General features: G+C 35.0%; 1 protein-coding gene across 3 annotated transcripts in view; it reads left to right on the top strand.

Annotated features, from left to right (window-relative positions):
- Positions 1-22,947, top strand: part of LOC136031448 (transcriptional activator cubitus interruptus-like) — a 158,541-nt gene extending 135,594 nt beyond the window's left edge. For 2 of the 3 annotated variants that reach the window (XM_065711043.1, XM_065711045.1), the window contains exons 12-17: positions 4,845-4,980; positions 9,283-9,518; positions 11,878-12,078; positions 15,447-15,560; positions 17,756-17,959; positions 20,570-22,947. In XM_065711043.1, coding sequence (XP_065567115.1) covers positions 4,845-4,980; positions 9,283-9,518; positions 11,878-12,078; positions 15,447-15,560; positions 17,756-17,959; positions 20,570-21,682 — 2,004 coding nt within the window. In that variant the 3' untranslated portion in view covers positions 21,683-22,947. The remainder of the gene's footprint in view (positions 1-4,844; positions 4,981-9,282; positions 9,519-11,877; positions 12,079-15,446; positions 15,561-17,755; positions 17,960-20,569) is intronic. The other variant, XM_065711044.1, reaches the window with a different exon arrangement.
- The last annotated feature ends 2,952 nt before the right edge of the window (positions 22,948-25,899 follow it).

Genomic DNA, 25,899 nt, shown 5'->3' with positions numbered 1-25,899 from the left:
TTCTTTTAATTTTGTTATTCTGCTTTTTTGTAGCGGGTTATAATTAATTATTGTTATTATTATTATAGGATATACCGAAACGCGTTCCTTTTTTTCCGTGTCTTGTGAAATTAGCCATTAATATAATAAAATGAGATTAATCTGCAAAAATAAAATAAAAATGAACATATATAGAGAACGAGGGAAGACTCAACCTCCGAAATCTACAGAACCCACGGTGTCCTATGTTTTCATACACTTTTCCTGTTTTTGCCTTTTATTGTATTCAAATCCACCCCTCCCCCTGATGTAAACTTTACGCACGAGCTGGACATACGATAATTTTTAATTAACACATCTCTACCATTATAATTATCTAGCAATATAAAGCCAGTTTCGATGGGTTGGGACGAAATTTAAACTATCGTTAAGGGGCTATGGTTTTACCTCTACCTATCTAGATTAAGTGTTAAGATGTACTTATTTTGGACTAATAACCAGTTAGTCTCTAGCTGAGTGAGATAGAGTTGCTAGACGAATGATTAACTAGAATAAAAACTTGTGATACCCGTTGATTTAAGGCTGCTCGTTGGGGCTCATTATTATGCGTGAAGTTGCAAATGTGCAATTCCTTATCAGAAAATACAAGTGTCTGCAAAAAAAGGACGCCCATTGTCATGCAAATCAGGATTATGTTGGCCTTTAAAACGAATAATTTATGGTTAGAATAAAATCTCCATTTTTACTTGATAGTTTAATTTCATAATATGATTAAATAAAAAAAAGTTTTTTTTTTAACTGAAAGTAAGGAGCGACATTAAAACTTAAAACGAACAAAAATTACTCCATATATGAAAGGGGTTGTTCCCTCGTCAACGCCCCGCTCTTTACGCTAAAGTTTGACTCTTTCTCTCAGCTCTACTTTTTAAAACAGTAATAAATTTTAGCGTAAAGAGCGGGGCGTTGAGGAGGAAACAGTCCCTTTCATATACGGAGTAGTTTCTATTCGTTTTGAGTTTTAGTGTCGCTCCTTACTTTCAGTTAGAAAAGCTTTTTTTTATTTAATTTCTGAACGTTTTTGAGTTAATGCATGTTTTGATTTTGGCTCTCCGCACATGAATAATTTAAACAAAATTTGCGTATTAATTTATTTTTTTGGCTAAATGGCTTTCTCATAGTTTTGATCGGACGATCAAAGGACGATCCGTTGATTTAAGGCTGCTTGTTGGGGCTCATTATTCTGCGCGAAGTTGCAAATGTGCAATTCCTTATCAGAAAATACAAGTGTCTGCAAAAAAAGGACGCCCACTGTCATGCAAATCAGGATTAGGTTGGCCTTTAAACGAATAGTTTTATGGTTAGAATAAAATCTCCATTTTTACTTGATAGTTTAATTTCAAAATATGATCAAGCGCGTGGACTAAAAGGAAATTCCCCCTATAAAGTCTTAAATTTATAGAGGGGAATTTCTGTGACTCCTACACGTGATCTTTTCCAGGGGTGCGATCATAAAAAAAAGAATTCAGGGGCAATAATAATAAAGTACAAAATATATTTTTATCACATAATTTGAATAAGGTGTGCCCAGAAAGTAAAAACACCTAGGATTTGCTGGGATCCCCCCGCCCCGCGTACATCCCTGTTCGTAGCCAATTTTTAGGCTTCCACAGTGAAAAGAAGACATAGCGCAGCTGAACGAGCTTAGGGTTATAAAACTTGGGTTTGCCAAGGTTGCCAATGTTACAAAAACAATTTAAAAAATAAAATAAAAATATTATTCACGTTTGCACTTCGAGAAATGTAATATTTTGTCGGTTACGACTTCTCGCTTCAGATGACTGTCCTATAGCATACAAGTACGGATACCAATTGTTGCATTTAATGTGCAATTTTTGGTGTGGTGTCAATGAGTATCTTTTCAAAATACCCACTCAGCCCCTCCCAACAAGATTTCTCTCCTCGCAACTCTGTTTGTTAAGGCGAAAAGACGAACATGCAGGTACACAGTAAGCTGTGATTACCTGAAGCAGAAAAATGTAGGGTTCCAATTCACAAACATGTAAGGGGGAAGGATTTGTTTCAAAGGAAGATATCTAGGTCGATGACTTTGCTTTTTTTTCGATCTCTTCAAAAAACACAAAAAAACTATTTTTCAAAATATATAGGAGGGGGACAAATCTAGGGGAAATTGCCTCGCTCCGTAATTAATACCCCTGATTGAAAATGCAGGCATATAGTAGTGTTCAGAACTGCGCATGCACTTAATTGACGTCGAGTCCCAGTTTGTAATTTTACGTGTTATTTCGCTCAAGGGGTTGCCCACTTTCCGCTTCGTGTTTTACATGTTTCGAGAAACACTTGTACCGCGTAGTTCCGCAATACGTAGAACACTTCCAATATTTGGTACAGTTCCGCCCGTATGGAACACTGTCACGCTTGGCCCACTTTTACCATACTCGACCCCCTTTTACCACGCTTGGCCCACTTACATGGTACACCTCACGTGATTTCTGAAAGTTGGCAATCCCTTGATCCTTTTACATTACGAAAGACGGCGAAATATTTACAATTATAGGATTTTCAGCGACATTCTATGTTAAATCCTTTTGGGGAGCATCGTATCCAGTGATTATACTTAATACCTTTCAAGTCCTAATTGTAATACCACTAAATTACAACCCATTATGTTAGCAAAATACAAACATTTATCATATGTTATTTTCAGGGAAGTGTGATTTTTTGTGCATGACCGAAGGGCGTTAGCTTGTCTAAATGCGCATTTGTCCATTGTCGATTTATATCTATGGACACAAGAATTTAAATAAGCCATACGATTGCCCCTTCTTAATGACTCACTTAAAAGTCTGGTTGTTGATGATCACGACAGAAAACAAGTTCTGTCTATTTTCTGAAAACAATAAATCCATCTTAAGGTGCCTACACACGTATTGATAAATCTGATAGACTTATTTTCAGACATAGTTGATGGCATGGATGGTAATATTGTTAGTTTTACTTGACGTGTGCCTGATGTCTGTCAAACTTATCTATGAAGTGTACCGTTTGTCTTTTTGCCTCATGTTGACTTGCAGGAAGAATTTTAGCAATATCGAGGTTCAGCTAATTCTAAAGGTGGTACGTCACAAAACAAAGTTTACATAAGAACACTAAACAGAGAAACACATACTCTTCCTGTTTTTTTTTTAACTTTTCTTTTACTCTTATTAATAATCAGGTAATTGTAATATTAAGATTTTAATATGCACCATTTATGCCAAACCAGATTTTCAAATCAAAAGCCTCCAACTATTTTTTAGGGAAGAAAAGAGGAAATGACACAGTTTTGATAAGAGGAATTGCTCAATGTTTTTGAAGCCAATAAGATAGGAGAAAAGAATCAACTGAACTTGATTGGCTGGCTAGAGCGAAAACAATCGTGTTGTGCCAAAAAACACCAAGGACGTCCGTAGGGGGGCATGGGGCAACTCCCAAGATCTTTTTTTTCAAATCTATGGGCAGTCTGATTAAAATTGAAATAAGTTTTCTTTATCATCATCACCGAAGAAAAAAAAAATACGTGCCTAGGTGTCACAACGTCTTTAAAACTTTCGTTATGGAAAGGCAGTGTGGTCTTCGAAGTTATCTACTTGGTTTACCCCTCCCACACCCCAGTCCCGTTTCTAGCTGAAATTTATTTTTTTCAAAAATCTTGTCAAAACTAGCTGAGGGCTTGCCAGGGTGTGATTAATACATGCCAGTGTAAAACAACAGAGTAGCCGTGTACCGTATTCAAAAGAATGTTATAGTTAGGTGTTACGTGGCGATGTTACAAATACGTGTATTATTATGATTGTAAATAGACCTAATATTATGCGTACGATTTTTTGCAGCCCGCATAAAACCTCTTTCAAAAGAATATTCTATCAATTCAAAACACAAGCAAAAATTATAAACGTATGTTTTCAATACACGATAAACGACTTTCAAAATACATAGACTTATAATTACTTGTAAGTAAACCTATACAATAGAATAAGAGTTTGCTTTTTTTTATTAATGCCATGAATAATACTAATCTTTGATATTCTTTAATAGTTTATTATTCAATATAATACTCCATATAAGAGAATATGGCACCGCTCATAACATCCATACAAAAGAATGTTCTATTTAACAAAAACATAAATAAAAATAGGTAGTTGTGTATTATTCAGAACACACTCAATAAGTGAAGTTCTTTCGTGAAACTAACTACGATGCAGGTACATTTTAATTAAATATTATGTATATATATATATAGAGGTGGCTAGGTTAGGTTAAGTTTGGTATTTGATATAGCCCTCCTTCCCCTCCCCAATGTGCAAATATATAGCCCACACTTTTGATAAACGTAATGAAATAAAACAAAATATGATGAAAACTAAATTGAGTTTTGTCTTTGTGGCTATGAAACCGGATTTTCTCATAAAATGTACCTGCATCGTAGTTTGTTTCACGAAAGAACCTAACTTCACTTATTGAATGTGTTCTGAATAATAGACAAGTACCAAAAAATATATACATATATTTCAACAAACCGACATAATGTTTCAAATATGTTGGCTATTTCTGCTACATGTGAGTAAAACTGCGTAATTATTATGATTGAATTTTTTTTTATTACCATTACAGATAAAATCATAAAATACACCTATTCCATTCAATAAAAAGATAAAAAAATGCATACAGTTATATTTAAACATACCCCTGTGATGTTGCAATTGCATATACTATCATGACTGCTTGTGAATAAGCCTGCATAAATATTATAATAAATTAAACAAATGCTGTCATAACTAAAATCAATCATTAGTATTCTTTTACAGGTGCCTGAATCAGTCATGGCAGTTGCCACAGGAGGGCGAGGACAAGCAGCAATTGAGCGTAATAACCAGCGAAATCGAATGCGTTCTCGAATGCAGGCAAAAGGAATACCCAACATGCCGCATTCACCATTGAACGGTAAGCTTACCTAAATAGAGGGCTATGTAGGCTAGGGGAGGCCGTGTTAAGATTAAATAGATTTTCTCCGCACAATTTTCTCAATTTACTGTAAGTGTGATGTAAGTGTGGCGTTTGTGACAAGTTTCCATGGAAATTAGAAAGAGGATCTAACAGATAAGAGAGTAAATACGTTCTGAGACCATACTGGCTATGCATGACGTATGAAAGGAAATATGAAGAAAGGAAATAATTAATGAAGAGAGAAAAATCAAATAGGTGAAAAAATGAGGATTTTGTCAGCCAGTAGCAAAATATGAAGATGAAAATCAGGCAAATATTTCGACAAGGACCTCCGCCAGGCCGTCCTCAGTGCAAAAAAAAAAAAAAAATATAAGAAAGAGAAAAAAACAACAAAATCTAACCTTCTTACGTGAACTCTACGAGAGGAGAAAAGACACTTTTTTTTTATAGAAGAGGCTCTAACAGATAAGAGAGAGGCGCTTGCGAAGCATGATTTTGTTGAAAGAAATTGACACTGATACGTTGACAGTTTAAGATTAGTGGAAAATTATATTCATACACATCTACCCTTAAAGAAAGCAAATGTTTGAAAATTTCACAAAAGTTTTGATAATATGTATGCACCACTTTCAAACGTGAAGGCAGAACGCCTGTTCAGTGCTCTCAGCGACTTGAAGACGGACTAAGGAAACTTTGACAGCAATTACAGTAGCATCTAGTTTGCAAACCAAATTGGGAATGAAGAAATTGGGTGAGGCTCCTTGCTCAGGCTCACGTGAAACGGTGGAGTTGATCAACGAACTGCTTCAATACAACAGCAGCTTGCAAAAAGTTTTATTTCCCTGCTTCAAGCAATAATTCCATTGATCGAGTCTCAGAAACAAACCACCAAGGGTTTGATAAAAGTCTCAAGGAAAAATAAAAACGAAAAAAACCCTCAAAAATTAACATTAAATTAAAAGAGGCATTTTCGAAGGAACGGTGAAAGGGCAACTAATTAAAATAATCAAACACGCTGTTCAAACCTGGGAAGTCGTTTTGTGTAAAGCTTTTTTGAAAACTAATCGCTTGTTAGGTATGGTATTATCAGAAATTGGTTGTGAAATATTGAAAATATAGGAAATATCCTTCACTACCGACTTCTGATAATACCATACCTGGTAAGTGATTAGTGTTAAAAAAAAGCTTCACAAAACTACTTCTTAGGTTTGAACAGCATTCAGTATTTGAACAGTATTTGTAGCTTTGAACAGTATTCAGTATTTGAAGCTTTTATCTAGTTGCCATTTTAACGTTGTTTCGAGAGGGCCTTTTTATGGCACTTGGTATTAACCAAGTGACATATAGCAGTCGCCAATTCTGTCGGTCTGTCTGTCGGTCTGTCGGTCTGTCTGTCGGTCTGTCTGTCGGTCCCGGTTTTGCTACTTTAGGCACTTCCAGGTAAGCTAGGACGATGAAATTTGGCAAGCGTATCAGGGACCGGACCAGATTAAATTAGAAATAGTCGTTTTCCCGATTTGACCATCTGGGGGGAAGTGGGGGCCCGGTTAATTTGCAAAAAATAGAAAAAATGAAGTATTTTTAACTTATCAGCGGGTATTTGGATCTTAATGAAATTTGATGTTTGGAATGATATTGTGTCTTAGAGCTCTTATTTTTAATCCCGACCGGATCTGATGACATTGGGGGGAGTTGGAGGGGGAAAACCTAAAGTCCCGGTTTTGCTACTTTAGGCACTTCCAGGTAAGCTAGGACGATGAAATTTGGCAAGCGTATCAGGGACCGGACCAGATTAAATTAGAAATAGTCGTTTTCCCGATTTGACCATCTGGGGGGGGGGGAGAAGGGGCCGGTTAATTCGGAAAAATAGAAAAAATGAAGTATTTTTAACTTATGAGCGGGTGATTGGATCTTAATGAAATTTGATGTTTGGAATGATATTGTGTCTCAGAGCTCTTATTTTAAATCCCGACTGGGTCTGATGACATTGGGGGGAGTTGGAGGGGGGAAACCTAAAATCTTGGAAAACACTTAGAGTAGAGGGATCGGGATGAAACTTGATGGGAAAAATAAGCGCAAGTCCCAGATACATGATTGACATAATCGGAACTTATTTGCTCTCTTTGGGGTAGTTGGGAGGGGGGGAGTAAGTCTTAAAAATTAGAAAAATGAGGTATTTTCAACTTACGAACGGGTGATCGGATCTCAATGAAATTTGATGTTTAGAAGGATATCGTGTCTTAGAGCTCTTATTTTAAATCCCGACCGGATCTGGTGATGGGGGCGGGGAGTTGGGAGGGGGAAACCTAAAACTTGGAAAACACTTAGAGTGGAGGGATCGGGATGAAACATGGTGGGAAAAATAAACACAAGTCCTAGATAGATGATTGACATAAACGGAACGGATCCGCTCTCTTTTGGGTAGTTGGGGGGGGGGGTTAATTCTGAAAAATTAGAAAAAATGAGGTATTTTTAACTTACGAATGGGTGATTGGATCTCCATGAAATTTGATTTTTAGAAGGATATCGTGGCTCAAAGCTCTTATTTTAAATCCTGACCGGATCTGGTGACATTGGGGGAAGTTTGGGGTGGGGAGACCTAAAATGATGGGAAACCCTTAGATTGGAAGGATTGGGATGAAACTTGGTTGGAAAAATAAGCAAAAGTCTTGCATACGTAATTTACATAATTGGAACGGATCCGCTCAATTGCGGGGGGGGGGGGGGTAATTCTGAAAAATAAGAAAAATAACGTATTTTTAACTTACGAAGGAGTGATCGGATCTTCATGAAACTTCATATTTAGAAGGACCTCGTAACTCTGATATCTTATTTTAAATCTCAACCGGATCAAACGTAATTGGGGGGGGGGGGGCAGTTGGGGGGACCGGAAATCTTAGAAAATACTTAAAGCGGTGAGATCAGGATGAAACTGGATGGGAAGAATAGAAACCTGTCTAAGATACGTGACTGACATAACTGGACCGGATCTGCTCTCTTTGGTGGAATTGGGAGGGGGGAGGTAATTTTGAAAATTGAGGTATTTGTAACTTACGAAAGGGTGACCAGATCTTAATGAAATTTGATATTTAGAAGGATCTTGTGCTATAAAGTTTAACTTTAGGTTCTGACCTTCTCACAAGTGCCAAATGAGCTCTTGGCTCTTGGCTCTTCCGACCTCGTCCAAATGAGCTCTTGGCTCTTCCGACCTCGTACCATATGAGCTCTCGGCTCTTCCGACCTCGTCACAAGTGCCATATGAGCTCTTAGCTCTTGTTTTAATTTAGTGTTTGTTACTGAGGTTTGTTTTGGTTTTACTGTGTTCATGAGACTTTTTTTCAGAGAAATTGCCTTCGGATTGTTTTGGGCACCAGACTGACTGATCCCAATTTCTAGGGCTATATGAGACGAAGGTTAAGATGGCTAGGGCATGTTCTGTGGATAAAGGATGACATATTGCCAAAGATTGTCCTATTCGGCCAACCGTCTGGGGCTAAATGGAAAGCAGGTCGTCGGTTGGGATGGGAGGTATTTGTAAGGAAAAGGGGAATGGGAACTTCCTGGGAGGGTTAAAAGAGGCAGGGTTTGGATAGATTGGGATGGAGGAAGATAATGCGTAGCTGTGTTGGCCTCAGACGGCTAGATGCTGCGGTGAGTTGTTAGTAGTAGTAGTAGTATATATTGTTTTAACCATTATTCAGTTTTGTGCACTGATGCCGGTTGAACTGTGGTCTTGACCCAAATATCTGCATATCTATCTTTCCTTTTTTCACTGGGTAGAGTTACCTTGTGTTGTCTTCTTTACAATTTTAGTTTTTTTTTTGTTTTGTTTTGCATGACAAAAGGAAAATATCCACTTAACTCCAACTTTTTATCTATTCTAGCTTCAATTTCCCACTGAAAATACAGTAGCAGATACGAAGTCCAAAATATTTTATTTTTAATGAATTAAATTAAAATATTAATATTTAAATTGATATTTTAATATGCTGAATAAACGAAAATTCTGACAATAGAGAGCTTTCTTAAAGATCAATAACTTTTTTACGTAATGTTATTTTATATTGTGTTAATCTAAGACTCTAGTTCAATTTCAGCTTCGGTCATTATCTTCAAAAGACATTATCTTGCAGAAATTAAATTTTGTTGGAGAGTTGAAATGGCTAAAACGGACTTTCGGGCTTTTTCTCGCACTAGGATCGGTTCATTTTACAGCCTCTTGCCGTGACGTTAGGTGTCTAGCTACCCAATGCAACTTCGAAAAGTAAGAAAACCTGACTATTCTGAGACTATTTTTAGGACAAAGAAGAGGAGGTATTGGTGAGCTGAATCAGCGTATCAATGATCTACGAATGGGCGGTGGAGGAGGTATGACATCTATTAGCTCTAATCCCGGTAGACGGCCTCAAAGTCAGCATATAATGCCTACACCCGATCGAAGAGACAGTAGTACTACCATAAGTTCGTATTATGGAAGTATGAAATCTGGTGCGTCGCCTATGCCTTTCAGTAGAAGAACATCAGACGTCTCGCAGGTATATTTTTATTTTGTATATCCTTCTCAATCCAGTTGGGAGGGAAGGGCTTAGGGGGAGGGGGAGTTCAGTTGGTTAATGTTGTTGGTTGTCATTTTATAAAACAGTGGTGTCAATCTTTCAGTGTCGTAAATTCATGAAAATTCATAAGGGGACACATTTTTCAAAACTTAGGTGAGGAGGGGCAAATTTGCTGCCTTTTGGTTCTTTCGATGAAAATAACCGAAAAGGAATTTTTAATGAAAATATTTTTAAAAATCAAGGGGCTGACACAGGCCCCCTGTACCTTCTTGAGATCACTACAATCTTTTCTTTTGTGGATTTATTTCTTTTTACGGATCTGTTTCATCTGCTGGTCAGGATTTTGTTTAGAATGGGAGAGGGGAACAAAATTTCCGGGGGGGGGTTTATAACTTCAAAAAAATGTAAGATATATGCAAATACTACGCAGAATATGAAAGACTATAAAAAAAGTTCTAAAAATATCAAGATTACGTGTCAGCCATGATTTTGGTACTTTTTAATGCTAAAAATAGGTTTTTAATTTCACACGAATTTTTAATCTGATTTTTGTTCTCCTGCAAATATTTTCTGTTTATTGATAGGAGAAGAGAAAACCTTCCGAGAGCTCTAGCGCTTGGCTGCTGAGGTTAAATTACTCGCTAATAATGAGAAAAATTGCTCTGAATAACTGATTAACGTTATCCAAGTAATTAGTGGAAGATTGAGCTGTGGAGTTCTTTTGCAAATTTACTAACGACACATCAGTCTAATTATGAATGACAAACCTTAAAGGCTGTAGAATATACCATGGTAAGTCAGAGTCATTGCATTGCTCTTGAATGATATTCGGCCCCTGTAAAGACCAGACATAGACGTTTAGAATAATAATCTGAAAATGAATATAACATGACATATAAAATGAAAGAAATATAAAAATAATAGATTATGAATATAAAAAGAATAGAAATGTAAAGAATAGAAAGAATAAAAAAGAATAGAATAAGAAAAAATAGAAAAGAAAAAGAATAGAAAGAATTAGAATATGAAAATAAAAGAACAGAAAATGAATTTAAAATTAAAATAACAGTCTTCAAAATGAATCTGAAAATGCCCGACTTGCGCTTACTTTATTTTAGTGATACGAAATTCATGTGTTCAAATTTCATGATACGTTAAGAAATTTTCGTATACATTTGAAAAGATTTCAGAAGCCACTGGATGAGAATTACCGTTTTGAATATTGATAATTATTGAAACTGGAACGTCGTATAGATCTTTTTTTCGGGTCGGGGTATGTTTGCCAAAAGGTAAAAATTGATTCTTAATACTTTCTGCACAACTCTGGTTTTAGATTCCAGACGATTTTCAACATGATTCTTATTCACCCTGCGAATAATTTCTGTTTGTTGGCAAAAGGGGAGAAACTGCCTCCTTAGGGCCTAATGTTTGGCTGCTGAGATTAATTTAATCGTTAATAATGGGCATTTACTATCAATAATTAATTGACGTTATCTAAGGAACCAGTAGAAGATTAAGTAGCGAATTGTGATAACAACTACTGCATACCTGGCTGGGGGGAGGGTTGCATGTTTTTCAAGAAAAAAAGAGCGAACAGTATTAAAGCTGTAAGCCATTTTGGAATAGCATTTAAATGCCTGGATACTTCGAGGAGAAGGACGTGGACCAAAGTTTCTCCTGTTCTATGTGCATACTTGTACTGTTGTAACAACTGCGGAAAAAAACAGAGATTTTATTAGTTTTATATAAATAGCCCAGACTTTTATCTAGTATAGTAAATATATCGTTCTGGGAAAAGTGATTTTTGTTCCTTTAAAACCCTACGGTTACACAATGAATTGATTTCTAGTTGGTACTAGGGTACCCTGGCCTCAACTTCAACTGCGACAGACCCGACGTAAGGATCTTTGAGTCAAGAAGCATCGTTAATTCATAGACCAGGGCAAGTGATTTGTGAAATTTGATTTCTCCTTTTTTTGACAAGAAAAGATTTTCGTGGTTGATTCAAGCCTGTTTTTACGAATAATAGTCAGTCTGTGAAATTTTTCAATTAATATCGCTCGGTGAAATCCTTTGGTGTCAGAAAATAAGAAATCGAGTTTAAAGGTCCACTAGTGGCATAGCACGCGTATCAGCTCTCAGTATAATCTTACGATATTTTATAATATTTTCTTAAATCATGGATCGGCTTCTGTTTCACGTTTGTTTAAAAATATAGAAAATAAAGGAAAAAGGGTGAACTATAACCCCAGGGGTAATTCTGTAAAAGAGTAGCATCTAGAAATTTTAGCAGCAATTCAATAACACTAAAATCTATACGAGTCAACCGTTCTTTTAGATGTCAGCCATATCCGGAAGGAATGCGATGATGGCATCCCCATTTGACCCGATTTCTCCTGGTAGTTCGAGACGATCCAGTTCAACCTCTACTTTTCAAGGTGGCTATAGCTTGCACCCAACTACTGCAGCTCAAATGCAAATGCCAATGAGAAATGTCATTAATCCTGAACCAAATGCAGCGGAAAATCTCGTTGCTCAGGTAAAATTCCTCTCTGTAGCTCAAATGAAAGTGCATTTATGTATAAAACACATTGCAACTCAAATGCAAAAACTTCCGCTGCTCAAATGGTAAATTTCACGAAGGAATGTTATTAATCTCGAACCAAATGCGGCAGAAAATCTCGTTGCTCGAGGGAAAACTATTTTCTGTAGCTCAATTGTAATTGCATTTTATTATTTTTATGTAAAATGGAAAAATTAATATTTTTATATAAAACACACACTAGCTCATATCCAAAAAACTACTGATTTTTATTAGTGAATTCAAGTTTACCGTTTATAATTCGATGTTTGTTTAAGGAACTCTTTCAGTGTTGTTAACACTGAAACACTAAAAACTATGAACGTTGAGAGAACTTTTGAATACTGGAAAACTATAGTATACTTGCTGTTGGGGTGGCGCTTCGCCCCCCCAAGCCCCCCCCCCCCGCGCGCGTAAGTCGTTACGCGCCATATTAGTTACGCGCCATTGTACGTGTGTCCCTGTGTCCAACCTGTGAATAGAGATATATATATATATATATATATATATATATATATATATATATATATATATATATATATATATATATATATATATATATATATATATATATATATATATATATATATATATATATATATATATATATATATATATATATATATATATATATATATATATATATATATATATATATATATATATATATATATATATATATATATATATATATATATATATATATATATATATATATATATATATATATATATATATATATATGTTTTTAACTACGTAAAACTTGCGAATATACAACATTCTTCGCTGTCCCATTGTCGGTGCATATAAATAGATTGTCAGGTTTACTGACTCATGAACATACAACATATAATTGTCCATGGGAAAAACAATCCGTAATCAGATCTATACCTCATTATTCTAATGATGTGTGCCTGTGTTCCGGTCGTCATTTATATTCCCAGTGTCTCGGTCGTCATTTGTGTCCCGGTGTCCCAGTTTGTAATTTCTCTTTGAGTGTCCCAGTTTGTAATTTCTCTTTGAGTGTCCCAGTCGTCATTTATATTCCCTCCTGTGCCCCCGGCGTCCCCGTTGTAGTTGTGTCCCTGTGTCCCGGTCGTGATTTGTGTCCGGTGTCCCAGTCTGTAATTTCTCTTTGAGTGTCCCGGTCGTCATTTATATTCCCTGTGTGCCGGTCGTCATTTGTGTCCCGGTCTGTAATTTCTCTTCGAACAATCCCTGTGTCCTGGTCGTCATTTATATATCCGTCCTGTGCCCCTGGCGTCCCCGTTGTAGTTGTGTCCCTGTGTCCCGGTCGTGATTTGTGTCCGGTGTCCCAGTCTGTAATTTCTCTTTGAGTGTCCCGGTCGTCATTTATATTCCCTGTGTCCCGGTGTCCCGGTCGTCATTTGTGTCCCGGTCTGTAATTTCATCAGTTGACAAACATGACGTCAGTCGACAAACAACTTCATGACGACATACAGCTCAATCCTTATAATGACGTCAGTCGACAAACATGACGTCAGTCGACACACAAACATGACGTCACTCGACAGACAGACAGACAACTTATTTATATATATATACTAGCTGTTGGGGTAATGATGAAAATTTTTTTTAGTTTTTTCCTTTTTTTCTTTTTAGTTATTTATTGGTTTTTACCTTTATTTTAGCTTATTTTTCAGTTTTTTCCTTTTTTTTAGTTTTTTTTATTTTTTTTTTTTTATTTTTTTACCTTTTTTTAGTTTTTTTAGTTTTTTTTAGTTTTTTAGCTTTTTTACTTTTTTTATTAGTTTTTAGTTTTTTTTTGTAGTTTTTGCCTTTTTTTAGTTTTTTCAGTTTTTTTTTTAGTTTTTTATTGGTTTTTACCTTTATTTTAGCTTATTTTTCAGTTTTTTCCTTTTTTTAGTTTTTTTTAGTTTTTAGTTTTTTTAGTTTTTTACCTTTTTTTAGTTTTTTTAGTTTTTTAGCTTTTTTATTTTTTTTATTAGTTTTTAGTTTTTTTTGTAGTTTTTGCCTTTTTTTAGTTTTTTTAGTTTTTTAGCTTTTTTATTAGTTTTTAGTTTTTTTTGTAGTTTTTGCCTTTTTTTAGTTTTTTTAGTTTTTTAGCTTTTTTATTTTTTTTATTAGTTTTTAGTTTTTTTTGTAGTTTTTGCCTTTTTTTAGTTTTTTCAGTTTTCAGTTTTGTCACCTGATCCAGTTTTTTCAGGTGACGTCACCTGATCCACAGATCCACAGATCCACACACAGACAACTTATTTTTATATATATAGATAGATAGATATAGATTGGTTACCCCCTAAAGGCCAGTGATCAATCTAATATCTATTGAATGAATGCTAAATTTGAAAACTGTTGTTTTAAAGTTCGTCTTAGTTCAATTCTTTTTAACCTTACGTTTTTCCATTTAAAGAAAGGCTGATGTAATGATGACTAGGCTGATGATGACTATGATGACTAATACTTTTTTAATATAATATATTTTTAATACTATCCATAAAATGTATGTTTTTTTTGTTCCTCGAAATCCACCCTTACATGAAAAGAGCCTTAGCGTTAATTGTATTAACGCTTCTTGGTTTGGTACCAATGTGATCTCTTGACAATGACCCAAATGATAAGACCTAATTACGTGTTGTTGTTGTTTTTTTTCAACAGCTGATGTAATGATGACTAGGCTGATGATGACTATGATAACTAATACTTTTTTAATATAATATACTTTTTAATATTATCCATAAAATGTAATGATGTAATGATGACTAGGCTAGTTCCCGGTGATAAACGCAGAAATAATTTTTAGTTCAGCAATATCATCATATTTTGTAAAGTTCATGTACAACGAGAAGTTTTAAAGATACGTCTTAAAACTAGATTTTAAGAGCTAAATCAGAATAAGATTGGTGTAATCGACAGAAGTTTCGTGTTATGGACTATAAATCTGGATTCTCCTCGTGACACACCAGGCGAATTCTCTAATCACAGACCTTAATTGTATTAGAGCCAACAGTAATGTAGGATTTGTTTATACAGTTTTATTCAGCAACTAGAGAATCGTGTACATTTGAAGTAGTATGCTCGAAGACAAAGTTTTGTGAGAAATGTTCTCAAAGGACGCACAATATCAAAAAAATCTTGAGTTGTACTCAAGACTTGACAACATTTTAATGGGGAAATTTCCTACATGCGTCCGTATGGTCTTTTAAGCCTTAAATATAAGCTCAATTGTCTGAGTTAACGATATTGTAGTTATTCTTTATATACGTTCAAAGTCACTAATACTCACACATATGTATTCCAGTTTTTGTGCTTGAAGATAGAGTTTTTCACTTGACTTTTTTTTTCAGACACAAAATATGTCTCTTCAAGGAGGAGCTGGATATCCAAATGCTTGGCAATCAAATGAAACTTACCATACTCGAAACGAATTTTCTCAAAGGTGTTTCAATTCTATGCAACAGGTAGAAAAATTTGATTATTTTTCAAATTTTAAGCATTTATAGTAGTGTTGAAATCCTGGCAACTTTTTAGTGTCTCAATACCTGATAAAATGCACAATTTTCACCCAAAATATATACCTCACTCGATGTAATGGAAAAACTCGATTAGTCAGAATAAACACGTAATCTAGCACATAGTAAGTACCACAAAGGACACAGTAGTACTATGGGCGGTACCATTGATTCATACCTCGTATAATCCCACTTAATAAAAGTATTGACCCCGTTTAATGTCTTATTCAAGCAAGAATTTTCTCTACCCGTCTTATGCTCGTGCATTTATCAATGATGTAAATAAATATAAGGAAAGTTTCTTACCATATTATTCCTGCGGGATCGTTAGGTACAATTTTGAAATGCAAAGGGTGTAGATAAAATGGGGTTTTAACGATTTGAGAAGATGTTGCAAGTGGAGGAGGTCCCTCTGCCCCTTAATGTTCAAAAATCTATAAAACTTGTTCTGATTACGTAAAAAATAATTGAAAATGGAGAAGAATTACAGGTGCTCTTCTTTCATATTTATCCTCAGAAGAATTCTTTCCATCTGGACGCCCCGAAAAAATCAATATTGAAAGGGTGTCTGATCACAAGAAATAACATTTTATAATAATTGAAGCGCTATCACAGCATAAATACAAATTGAAAAGCAAAGTAAATACGATAAAAATACCAAAGGAAGCTTCCAGCCTACAGTAGGCTATATGTGAGTGAATGAGGAACGAGATCATTTTTCAATTATTTTTTATTTCAGTATGTCCATATAAGAAAATTATAATTATATTATATTTCTTTTTCAGACCCAGATAATTATAATTATAATTATTATGATTTTAGACCCAGAAATCTATTCATTTTTGTTAACGTAATTTATTTCACTTGTTTTCTATAAATATGCATTTACTTAAAAAAACAAAAACATAAAAGGCCCCCTAAGATCTTTTTTGGCGCCCTCGTTCCTTGTTTTTTCTTCTGTTTTCTCTCTCTAAAAAAATTGCCAGTTTGTTCAATTATCGGCTCCCTTGTCACATCCCCCTTCCCCTAAGATTTTGCTTATCGGCGCCCTTGTCACAATGCCCAATGTGATCTGATTTTATGACTGTGATCTTAGATTAGACTGTCTTGAGTCTAATATAATACATTGTATTTGTATTGAATGTATATTCAGTATTATATAATGTATTATATATTGTATAATGTATTGTATAATAATGCATTAGTATTAATAAGTTTAATACTATTAATAAATCGTCCTGAAGTAAAAAGACGTCCTGATGTAATTGTTGGCCTATATGCCTTTTCTGGCAAAAAAATTTTCTCAAACTGTTCAGCTACATAATTTCTTAATATAGTCTGATGACAATTTTTAAGTTACTGTACTGTAGCTGAGCTCATTTGAATGGAAATTGAAAGTTGTAGTACCTTTTTTAAGGTGACAAAATTATTGCGCTACAACAATGTATTATGTTCTGATGAAAAAATAAACCCGAAATGTTGATCAAACAAGACCAAACACTAGCGAATGAATTTTTTAGATAACCAATTAATCCATAACTATTCAAATAGTGTATATAGGACCCCTTCCATTAAATCACTCCAAATATCTCAAGATTAAACTGTCAATACTTATTAATACAATTATTAAAATTTATTAAATCATTAATAATCATTAATTATTTAATGATTATTAAATTATTAATGATCAGGGCGTCTTATAATTGTTATAAGTATTAATAGTATTAATTAGATAGTATTATATAATGTATTATTATATAATGTAGTATTATATGTATGTATGTATTTATATATTTATTTCCCATCAAAAGAAACAAATGGAGTATAAAATCAAAAAGCAAAAAACACACTACAAAAGAATACACAAACACAAGAAAAATAAAGAACAAATGGATATCTAACTACAAAAAAACCTATTGCCTCAAAATAATTGCCCAAGGATGAGTAACAATATTAGAGTTATATCTGGCGATCTGGGCTATGATCGCTTCATTAGGGTCGATAATCCCATACCGACTTGTCACAATACGGTTACATGTCCATGGTGGAAGCCGTAAGAGGTACTTCGCATATTCTAATATGTATAATATGTTTATAATATAGTATTTATATATATATATATATATATATATATAATGTTGCAGCAGCAGACAAGAAGAGCTTCAGATCCAATACGCTCGGGAGATAGGAATGCCCCAATCCCCTTCCAAAACAGTGGATTCCTTCCTTCACTTCAAAGATATCATAGTTATAACAATGTGAATAACAACATTCCAAGAGCACATTCTGGACCAATGGCGGGAATGCAAGGTCAACAAATGAACTCAAGAGATGGCTGTATTAATTATGTAAGTGTTTGTTTCAATATTTCAGAAAAATCTGTTTTTTAGTGTAAATATCTGTTTTTCGCGCTTTTCGTAGGATTGTACACAAGGTCTTGGTTACAATCTAGGTTTATTGGTAGGCCCGCCTAATCTTTTGCATATATGTATTAATTATTTTGCATCTAGGGCCTACATTTTTAGCCATTTAAATTTTGAAGATTTCACAAATTTTCAATTATTTCTTATTCGCTCTATCAAGGCGCTATCAAGAACTTTGTTCGGGGAGGGGGGGACTTACAAAACACATCAAAATATTTTTTTATGTTTTTTGTTGATTTTTTCGAATCAGAGGGGCGGGGCGGTATCCCTCCCCTGAATACGGTCTCGTGTTCCATGTAAGGATGGGTCCTTTAAGAATAGCTTTGATGTCTTTCTATGCTTATATTCTTAAATGTTTCTTATTTAAGATTAATCTATTCCTCACGAATTGTGGCAACGTGTTGCCACACGTGTGGCAACGTGAATTCCACGAATGCACCACGAACGGCAGCGGAAAAGATTTTATGTCGAACTTTGGAATCGTTAGAAAGTTTTTATATTCATGATAACTTCAATCGCAAAGGAAATAAAAATAGCTAGAGACAAAACTAGGTCTATGCAAATTGTCTGGAAGATGAGCGTGAATGAATCTTCCCCCCTTTTGAAGATGAAAACTTACAAGAATTTTTGTGTGTTTTTCTTTATATTTGCTTTAAACACTTTTGCAAGCCTTTGTAAATATTTTTGTATTGCATTCATTTTTTAACAGTAAATTATAGGTTTTTTGAATTCTTATCAGTTATGTTTTGATAGTCTACATTTATGCTCCTTTAAATTAGCGCAAATCGTTTTTAATGATCGTTAGCAGCAATTGAGGCTATGGAATTATACCTTACACAAGTTAGTTTTACCATCGAAAAGGCCTTTAGAGTTTTCAAATTGTTGTTTAATATTGTTAGAGGCAATTGAGGGGGAGAAACTTTACGTCATGTAAATTAGTTTTTTCTTTAAGAGCTTCGTTTCCATTAGCGTCATATCTATTACGCTACAATATAACAGTTCAATAACTATCGAATTATTATATTTTAACGTCTTGTCACATCTTGTATTACAAATCATATTATTATAAATTTCTAATTGTAGTTAAAAATTAATAATTAATCAATTAATGAATCAATTTTAATAAAAAGCTTATCTAATTAAACTTTAATTAATAGATTAATTAAAATTTTTATTTAACTAATGACTAATTAAAATTAATGCTGTTGATTTTAAATAATAGTTATCATGTAATACAATGTAATATTCATTTTAGTGTTATATTGTAAGATCTCCTCAATTCAATAATTAGTTATGAATCGACTAGACATAGAAAGCAGATTGACAAGAAAAAGAAAGCAGCAATTTCATAGGTAATTTACTGCGATCCAGCGGATAATTACCAATAATGACGATTCGTTAAGATGTTAATAAGAAAATCCAATTAGGATAGGCTAAGATTGTTGCTAATGGATGGAATTATAACAGACGTGTGTTCGCTAAACTCTGCCTAATGTTCTGGGAAGATTGAATCCTTTTTGTTTCAGGGATTTTCCCCCTTCTTAAGAAATAAGAATTAAAAATAATCCGGATTAATTATATTGGATTCTTTAAAAATGTTGTTATTTACTTTGCCTCGGACAAAAAGCCGGGTTCTTATTAGAAAATTTCATTGTTCCTGATATTACAGTAAAATAAGTCTTATTGCACTTAAAGCTTTCAAACACAGTTTGCCTTCGAACGTCTCCACATCACCGCCTTATTAGATTCTTTCAATTGTATTTTTTTTTATCAGAGATGGTTTTAAGGGAGCGACAGAGCGGGCACTTGCTCCGGGCGCAGATATTTTAGGGACGCAAAATTTCAAATAAATAATCAATAAGTTATAATCATGTTGCAATGTCCTGTGGTGGCGCAGTGGGTTTGACCTTAGCTTGGTAATACGGGACCCAGAGATCGAATCATGCTGCAGGAATGCACTGCAGGGCTGACGCAGGGACCTTAGCAGTCAAGAAGCGTTGTTAATCCGATACAATTCAATCATGTTGCAATTTTTGAAATTTTGTCTTCAATAAAATAAAGTAGAGGCGCAGTTAATAAATAAAAATATGATTTTGTCCCGGGTGCCAGAGAATCGGCACCCGGTGCAACATCGTTGCACCGGAACCCGGTGCAACATCGTCACTGATTCTTACGTTGGTTTTTTCTTATTGTGTTACTCATTAAGTCTCTTGTGTTGCTCTGTGTGTGTTTTCTATTTGTATTTGCTATATATGTTTTCTATTGTATTGAGTGGGTCAAAAATGGCCTCCCTCTTTCCTATCCGTTGTGTACATCTATCCCAAAATCACGAAAATTGATTGAAATAGAATAAAAAGATTTTTCAATGATACTAGAGATATCTGACACTGACTGTGGTCCCTTCTTCTTTTAAGATGATAGAAATAATTTATTATTATTCATGACAATATGCTTTTGCAACATACCCTGTATGTGTCTTTTTTCTCGACATAATTTTATTTATAAAAACTTACAAATTTCCTTCTTTCTTTGCAGTCGATACAACCGGCCAATTCTCCCCGGCCAATGTCAGCTATGGTCTGCAGCCCAAGGCCAGAAACAGCTCCTCCAATGACGCAATTACATACGGCCGGCTATAATCACGCCCCAAGTCACCCAATGAACCAGATTAGCAGTCCAACAAGTGCTTATAATTATCCCACCCCAAGTCCAGCTCCAGGTATGGTACCGCCGAGCCCTGTTCCTGCACCTTCTTACAACATGACCTATCAACAGCCTTGTACAATGCAAATGAATAGCATGCAGAATCAGCAAATGATGAATATGTCGAACCGGCAAGTTCCGATTATGAGTCATCACCAACCAATGCCAGCGCCTCAAGTACCTCAGGCACCAGTGCCACAGCCTCCAATGAATTTACCAATGCAGGTCATGCAAAGCCATCAAAGTAATGTGAATCTACCGGTGAACAGTCATCATATGCCTGGGCAAAGTACTTCTTTGCCAATGGAGCAACAAATTCATCCTGACCCACAAATGCCGCTACCAAACCAGCAAATGACATCAAATACTCCAGTCTCGTTAAATAATCAGTTCCAACAACCCGTGCAGTGTCAACCTTACCAAACTGGGTTCCAACAGAATGAGACCTCTTACCAATCTAATTACAAACCTCAGCAACCTTTTAATTATTGCCAGACTTATGGCAATACCTATTCTAACGGAAATGAACAAAAGCCTTGTAATAACTGCCACAACTGTGCCCAAAATCAGGCATGGACCCAAAATCAGTTTTTCACAAATGAAGGGTACTCCCCAACCACAGGGTACCATGCATATTCAAACCAATTAAATACAAACCCCGGACCACAAGGATACCCTTCAATGCCGTCAGGTAGTCAAGGTCCGTACCAACCTCCATCAAGTGATCAATCAGTTTCAATGCAACCAGAAGCCTATAAAAGAACTTTAGCCTATGTCCAACAGTGTCAAAGTTGGAAAGCCAATAAGGACGGAAAGCAAGAGACAGTGACAAGTTCAAGTGATCCCAATAAAAACCCGGTAAAATCGAACATGGTCGTGAATGACCTAAGTTCATCTCTTAACTCTTTAGCAGAAGAAAATAAGTTTCTTCAAATGATCCAATAGGTATTTGTTTTGATCTCTTTAAGTATACAACAGAGATGAGTTATTGAAACGAAGTGATTCAAGTTAAGTGTCCTGTAGCAGTTATTTCTTTTATACTATATTATTATTATTTACTTTTTACTTTACTTTTATTATTTCTTTTATACTTACTGCGATATTTTTCATTTCAAATTAAGTCTTCTTATAAATATACTTATCAAATAACCAAGCGTAAGGTTAGATATATACAAATAAAATTTATTTCTAGAGGGAGGGAGAGGGAAGACATATTCGAAAAAGACGTAGCTACAGTAAGCCGTAAAGTGTACTGTAGCAGTTATTTCTTTTATTTTTGTTGCGATATTTATTTCATTTTAAACAGAGGCTTTTCTTACTAGTGTACTTATCAATAATAACATGCAAGGAAATATATATATGAAGAAAATTGAATTCCAGGGGGCGGGGAGGAAGAGGGAAGACAAATTTGAAAAATATAAAGTTGAAATAAGCCGTAAGAAGCTCAAAACTTGGATGGATAGATGGACTCGGGGGATCGTTTCCAAGGGGGATAAAGGGTTTGACCCCCTCCCCAACTTCTTTTCCTACTTGTAAAAACGTAACAAAACATATAAACAAATTTTTGATGCGTTTTTTAATTTTTTTTTGTGCAACCAACACCCATGACCCCCCACCTCCGGAAACAATCCTGGATACGACCCCGTAGACTCAAAACCGTTTTTTCTCTGAGTACGTGCCTATATAAGGTTACCGATACCTTTTATCTTAATTTTTTGCTTTTATTGATTTTTTAATTTTCATGTCAGTATCAACGCATTTAAGTTACTGAAATCAAGTGATTTAAGTTTAGTGTATTTAAAAAGATATTTCGTTCATATTTACTGCTGTAATTTGTTGGTTTAGTTTAAGGCTATTCTTACAAATAGATTATAAATCGATTGCCCATAAGGTTAAACCCACTTTTTGTCTGAATTTTAGTTTTTATTTTACCAGTTCGCAGCTATTCAAAATTTGAGCTTATGACAATCTTTTTTTTTCTTTTTTTTACCTCTTTTTTTCCTAGCAAAGTGCAAAAACGAAATCAGATAGGTCTTTCTTTATTTTATGTTGTCGCACAATAAATAAATAATGTATAGTGCCAAATTAAGTCGGAGTGCCTTGATTTAAGTGTCTTGTACAGATTGTGATCAATTTATTTTCTACCTTATTTTGTTATTTTGTTGATGCGATGTATTGATTTCGAATTTAAAATAAACTAATCCAGGATATTTACGTTTTTCTGCTAAATCACCAAATGGGTCCAGTTTGATAAACGAATTTCACCACAACCCACCCCATTGGTATAAGTATCTGGTTTTCTAAGATTTCAGTAGGGTGGTTTGCACTGTTGGTTCCAAGGATTTCTACCCCTTGATTCAATAGTAATAATTTATTTCAATCCTCTCTACAAGCACGAAATGCACTTAGATGAATACAAAGGAAATTAAAGTAAAATTAAAGCACTATTAAGAAAAACTCATGAGAAAAGTAACATCTCAGCTTCACAAACGGCACAATTAAGCTATGCAGCCAAGTATAGTTAAATGCAGTTAAGTCGGGAGTATTTTCTTGACGCTTATGGAGCCTGTCCACAAGCTGGTCATTTTTGAAGAAATGTTAAAAACGTCATCAGAATGACGACGATAATGATGACAATTTTGGTGGGTTGACACACATCATATGAAGCCATCATATATCCCTTAAAAGCTAATTACCCTAAAATAAACAAAAAAGATAAGTTATGAATATTTTCAACCCTTCAGAACTATATCTCATGGGTAGCTTATGGTAGTGCGCCTTTTTCACCGTTACCGATATATTGGGTCCAGCGATGATTTACTCTCCTGGTATTGTTTTCCTAGCATAATTGTGGTTTTTATTTTCCTCGTCTAGGTTCAGAAAGATTCTGAATGATGAAATTTTGCAATACTAAAAAAAACAACATTTTTTTCGAATTGGAAATTAAAGGTTGCTTTTCTACTGTTTTTGCATAAATTTCTACAAGCAAAACAAAGTAATGCTAAGGAAAATCAAAAATATTTACGGAGCGTGCGTAGCTCTGTTCGCCTCAGGCGGCTTGGTGCTGCGGTGATTTTTTAGTAGTAGTAGTTAGTAGTTATTGCTTTCAACACGACTATTTTTGTAAGGAAAAAGGAGTAACAAACTGGGGGTTGCAAAAAATAAAAAACAAAACAACAAATACATTATAATAATAGAAAATAGAAAAAGTTATACCAGTCAAGCTTAAATAAAACAAATTGTATCAAACAGGGTAGGCGTGTAAAGAAAGACCTATGGATCATGCAGATCCGTTTTCACGCAAAAACCCCGTTTCAAGTTTTCGTCACATTTCATCCGTTTTTAGTGCAATTTTATGCGTCATGACAGTTGAAGGGCTACCTTGAATTATTTGAATTTAACGGAAAAAAAAAACAAAAAAAAAAAAACAACAAAGCTCCGTTTTTAGACCACCAAGACGGTGTTCGACACGGGCTGTGCAGATTAATCGTTTTGAGGGCCTTTATCAACACGTGTCTGGGTCTTCTCAGAACCCGCGTTCAACCATGCTATAACCCATGTCCAACACGCTTGGAACTCGTAAGGATGAAAATGATATAAGGTTTGGCTGGGTTAAGCACGGAGAACTTGAAAGCAATTTTTGTTAAACTTTCAAAACACGGTTCAAACTCGGTGCATGAAAACACAACTTAAATCTGTTACAAAAACGCTATCACCGAGTATAATGTTTCTAGTTTTTTTTTCTGTTTGCGATTTAAGAGACAGGGAACTATATGAGACGAGGAGTCTTGCGTTTTCTCTGTATCCAATAAATCTGAGCCTTTTAGTCTTAGAATAATTATAATAATAATAATAAAAAAAACGCAAAGCGTGAAGCCAGTGATAGAAGACATTTTCTATGTTTCTTTACAATAAATAAATGGATACCTCTTTTATTTCACCGACGATTATATACGTATGCTTTTTTTTAAATAATTCATCCCGCAAAACTATCGTTTATATTTCAATGCATGCAATGTCGTAATGTCTATTACATCTCTTTAGTATTTGTCACCGGTTTAAGGAATAAAGATGTTTTAAAATAGTACGAAGACTTCATTATTATAAACCTTAATTTATTAGCACTAGTAACATGACCTTAAAGTCAGGAGCTTAATTTGCTATGGGGCAAGGGGGTAACTGCCCCTCCCCCCAATACTCCGGTTCGGGCCCCAAGCTGAAATTTAGTTTATTGAAAAGTCATTTCAGAACTAAAATAAGCGTGCATAATTCAAGCATCCACAGAAACAGGTCAGTTTCCTTTAGTATACCGTTATGACACTATATGTCTCATTTTCCAGGTTTCACAGTCATTTTTACTTAATGTGGGAAAGTTTGCTCCATATCCCCCCTCCTAGGATTTTGATGAAATAACGCCCCTGCTTGAAACAGTATTAAAGTGAGCTATTATCCTTTTTCAAAACTTCAGTTCCCATCCTTGCAGTGTCCTCGCAGTAGAATGAAGAAGTGGAGGATGTGGTACATACCTTCAGCTATTATCCTTTTTCAAGACTTCAGTTCCCATCCTTGCAGTGTCCTCGCAGTAGAATGAAGAAGTGGAGGATGTGGTACATGCCTTCAGCTATTATCCTTTTTCAAAACTTCAGTTCCCATCCTTGCAGTGTCCTCGCAGTAGAATGAAGAAGTGGAGGATGTGGAACATACCTTCAGCTATTATCCTATTTCAAAACTTCAGTTCCCCTCCTTGCAATGTCCTAGCAGTAGAATGAAGAAGTGGAGGATGTGGTACATACCTTCAGCTATTATCCTTTTTCAAAACTTCAGTTCCCCTCCTTGCGGTGTCCTCGCAGTAGAATGAAGAAGTGGGGGATGTGGTACATACCTTCAGCTATTATCCTTTTTCAAAACTTCAGCTCCCCTCCTTGCATTGTCCTCGCAGTAGAATGAAGAAGTGGAGGATGTGGTACATACCTTCAGCTACTATCCTTCTTCAAAACTTCAGTTCCCATCCTTGCAGTGTCCTCGCAGTAGAATGAAGAAGTGGAGGATGTGGTACATACCTTCAGCTATTATTCTTTTTCAAAACTTCAGTTCCCATCCTTGCAGTGTCCTCGCAGTAGAATGAAGAAGTGGAGGATGTGGTACGTATTTCAGCTATTATC

This window comes from Artemia franciscana, chromosome 9 (genome assembly GCF_032884065.1).
Source record: "Artemia franciscana chromosome 9, ASM3288406v1, whole genome shotgun sequence".
Taxonomy (NCBI): domain Eukaryota; kingdom Metazoa; phylum Arthropoda; class Branchiopoda; order Anostraca; family Artemiidae; genus Artemia; species Artemia franciscana.
The sequence above is the reverse complement of the archived record's forward strand: the minus strand, read 5'-3'. Positions and strand labels throughout refer to the sequence as shown.